We start from the raw sequence: 3,111 nt of genomic DNA on the forward strand, positions 1-3,111 counted from the left end.
TATGACTGTATATTTACATGTTCGTGCAGGATAGGGAATTCTTGGTGACAGTCACTGTAAAAAAGATTGGTGATAGGTGGTGGTACAATGCATGCAAAAAATGCACCCGCACAACTGTGGCTCATGGGGATTCCTACAAGTGCAGCGATCAAGTTTGCACTACCATTGGCACGCCCAACCAAAGGTTAGGCAGCATCTCTTCACTTCAATTGCCTCCATTCTACCTTTGCCTCCCAATAGCTCTTGCAGTTTTGACTCCCACTCACATCTAATATGCAGTAGCTGCTTTTCTATGTGTCACCCTGATTGAACGTTTCCATCTCCTATACATACGGCCTATCCATTTTCACTGTGTTGACTCGGTATCACCATGTGTTTCAGGTACAAACTACTTCTCACTGCAGGGGATGAGACGGGTGACACAGACTTCATCCTCTTTGGTCGAATGGCGCAACACATCATCAAGAAGTCGTGCGATATGCTCATAGCCAACAATCCAACCGGCTTTATTCCTAATCCAATCACAGATCTGCTCGAGAAGACGTATGTATGGAATGTGAGTTTCTCTGACCACACAATCAATACTGGAAATATTTGTTTCCAGGTCAACGCAGTCGTGGCAGAGATAGGTACTGCAAAGGACTCCATCCAATCATCTTCATCGGGGCCAAAACAGTCACAAACTGTGCTATTGCAAGGTGTACCCAGTGGCATTGAAGACACTCCTGACAAAGCCTCTAACTTGGTCATGCTTTCGACCCCGCTCACACCACAAAGTTCTCCAACCAGTGTGCAAGATAAGGTGTGCATCCCAGAAATTTTCAGATATCTGTTGCAAACAGTACGCGCTCTGTGACTGACCCCTTATATGCAGACTATTGGTATTGGCAGCAGCACAGCGGTTCCAAGTGCTACTCCCGCCATAACAAAGGAACTGACATCCACGCCTAGGAAGAGGTAAATTCCGCTTCATCGCACTCCAACACAGCTTTATTACAGCCCTTTATGGTGCGTACAAACAAAAAAATACGCTTCAAGAGTCTACAATGCATTGTTGATATAATAAACATCATAAGAATAGATTTTTTTTTGTACAATAAACTTTAGGGTCTGTTACATGCTCTGACGCTTGTCTACATTAACATAAATGTGCAGTGCTAACAAATGAAGTCCTACACCATGGCCGATCCATGTTTGTTGTTTCTTACTAAAAACGTACAAGCGCATGACCAATGTTACGCTTACACTATTCTAACAATGATTACTGTTCAAATCATATATTAGATTGAAAACAGCCCCTGTTTATCTTTGCTTAGACCAGGGAAATGTGATCCTTTTGGCTTATGTGGATTACCATCAATGTATGGTTAATATTTATGTGTTGTTTTACACACGGAGTTCATTGCTAGATAAATATTTGTCTTGCCTAGCAACTAGATTTGGCCGATCCATGTTTGCTGTTTCTTACTAAAAACGTAGAAACACTGAGAGAGGCCAAAATTGATAATTAGCTCTATACATTGTTGATAAATCACACGACCCCAGGGTCTGAGACAACATCAGTAGCATTGGTACTGCTGGGCAAATGAACCGGGTCGTCATCGACCATGCTAACAATCGGAGTTTCCTGCTCCTGCTGAACATCCTGTGGAGACTCTCCAGCTGGTATGTTGATTCCAGCGAAACCAACTAGGACGGCAGCGGCTCCGACATAGTTCAGTAGATGAGGAGCATGACCGGTGAGCGTGTCCACAATGGTAGCAATCAGAACTTGGATTGTGAGGCTAGTTGTAGCGACCGTGGTTGTTGTGAGAAGGATCGCTTTCGCCCACAAGTAGTCACTCAAAACATTGTCTATCAAACCTGCAAAGAACGTCAGAACTGTAAATTAGCAGCGGTTCATTTCTCTCAGTGTTATTTTTATTAATGGGTCCTCAACATTTCTACAAGTTATTCCTACATATCACCGTGTAGCTTTATTAATAGAACTTCCATGAGTGGAGAGCAAACCTACCTTTTCCAACAACAAGACCAGCTTGTTCCCATGTGAGCCTGTGGAATGGTACTTTGGATAGAGGTCAAAATTGATAATTAGCTTTTGAAATTGTTGCTTTCATTGCTAGATAAATATTTGTCTTGGTTAGCAGCTAGATTTGTGTCTTTAACTCTCTTCTGAATGGAATTGATACTTTTGCTCTTGATGTATATGTAGCAGACAACCATTAGGTGCATACAGTAATGGTACTTTGGATAGAGGCCAAAATTGATCATTAGCTTTTGAAATTGTTGCTAACCGACCTTTTCGTTCTAGGACAAGGTCTTCGCCTGCAAAGACAGTTACAAAGAGGTTGTTCACCGACATAGATGGAGGAACCACTGGCTTCAAGGATGCCGCAGATAACACTGCTGCTCCTAGGTACCTTTTCCCTCGTACCTATAGGTTCTCCATGAACGCCTAGGCAAGAAAATATTTTTGTTTAGCTTCCTGTCCTAGACTGATATGTCCTAGACTGTCTAATTGTAACTCTGTCCCCTTTTCAGCCCTTCCAAAGATGCTTAGTCACATAGTGGCACAAGTCTTTTGGGCTCACAGTTGCAGCTGTTCGCTCTTTTGGATGATCGTTGTCTACTGCTTTTGTATCCAAGCTGCTATGTACAGTTGCTTTCGGAAGGATGTATGATACATGTTCATGTCCACGTGCTCGATACAAATTGGCCCAAAGCAGACTTAACAAAGTATGCCGGTTTGATCTTATGCTACATTTGTCGTCTAGACTGCACATTTTATGCGCCACGCAATCGCAGTTTCACACCTTAGACTTTACATAAATCAATTGTGTGTGCACATTTTGTTACATGTAATAGGTGTTAGACATTTCTACTAACGCTGTATTACACTTCTATTCTCAAATCATCTTATCTTGTCGGCGTTCTATTGCTACAATTTGTTTGTATTAATGGCTTACTCTGAAAAAAATTAAGTGTTCTGAATGCTTCTCACAACTGTGTTTCAGGTTACTACTAGATCGTGGTTCGCCATCGATGCTATGCACAGGCCACACTGGATTTCTATGCTTGTTGACATGAATGTGCTTCGCTCCCTTCATGTTT

General features: G+C 42.2%; 1 protein-coding gene across 1 annotated transcript; it reads right to left on the bottom strand.

The window, feature by feature from the left end:
• Positions 1-1,531: 1,531 nt before the first annotated feature.
• Positions 1,532-2,362, bottom strand: LOC118476813 (uncharacterized). Its single transcript, XM_035966586.1, has 3 exons — positions 2,299-2,362; positions 2,015-2,065; positions 1,532-1,863 (listed from the first exon to the last, which is right to left on the bottom strand). Exons 1-3 carry the CDS (start codon positions 2,360-2,362, stop codon positions 1,532-1,534), a joined length of 447 nt encoding a protein of 148 aa, XP_035822479.1.
• Positions 2,363-3,111: the final 749 nt, after the last annotated feature.

This window comes from Zea mays, chromosome 3 (assembly GCF_902167145.1).
Source record: "Zea mays cultivar B73 chromosome 3, Zm-B73-REFERENCE-NAM-5.0, whole genome shotgun sequence".
Classification (NCBI taxonomy): domain Eukaryota; kingdom Viridiplantae; phylum Streptophyta; class Magnoliopsida; order Poales; family Poaceae; genus Zea; species Zea mays.

Coding starts and splice junctions, on each gene's coding strand:
- LOC118476813 (XM_035966586.1), bottom strand. CDS start 2,362: ATGTCGGTGAACAACCTCTTTGTAACTGTCTTTGCAGGCGAAGACCTT. Junction 2,066..2,298: donor CCTTGTCCTAGAACGAAAAG/GTCGGTTAGCAA, acceptor CTCTATCCAAAG/TACCATTCCACAGGCTCACA. Junction 1,864..2,014: donor TGGTCTTGTTGTTGGAAAAG/GTAGGTTTGCTC, acceptor CGTTCTTTGCAG/GTTTGATAGACAATGTTTTG.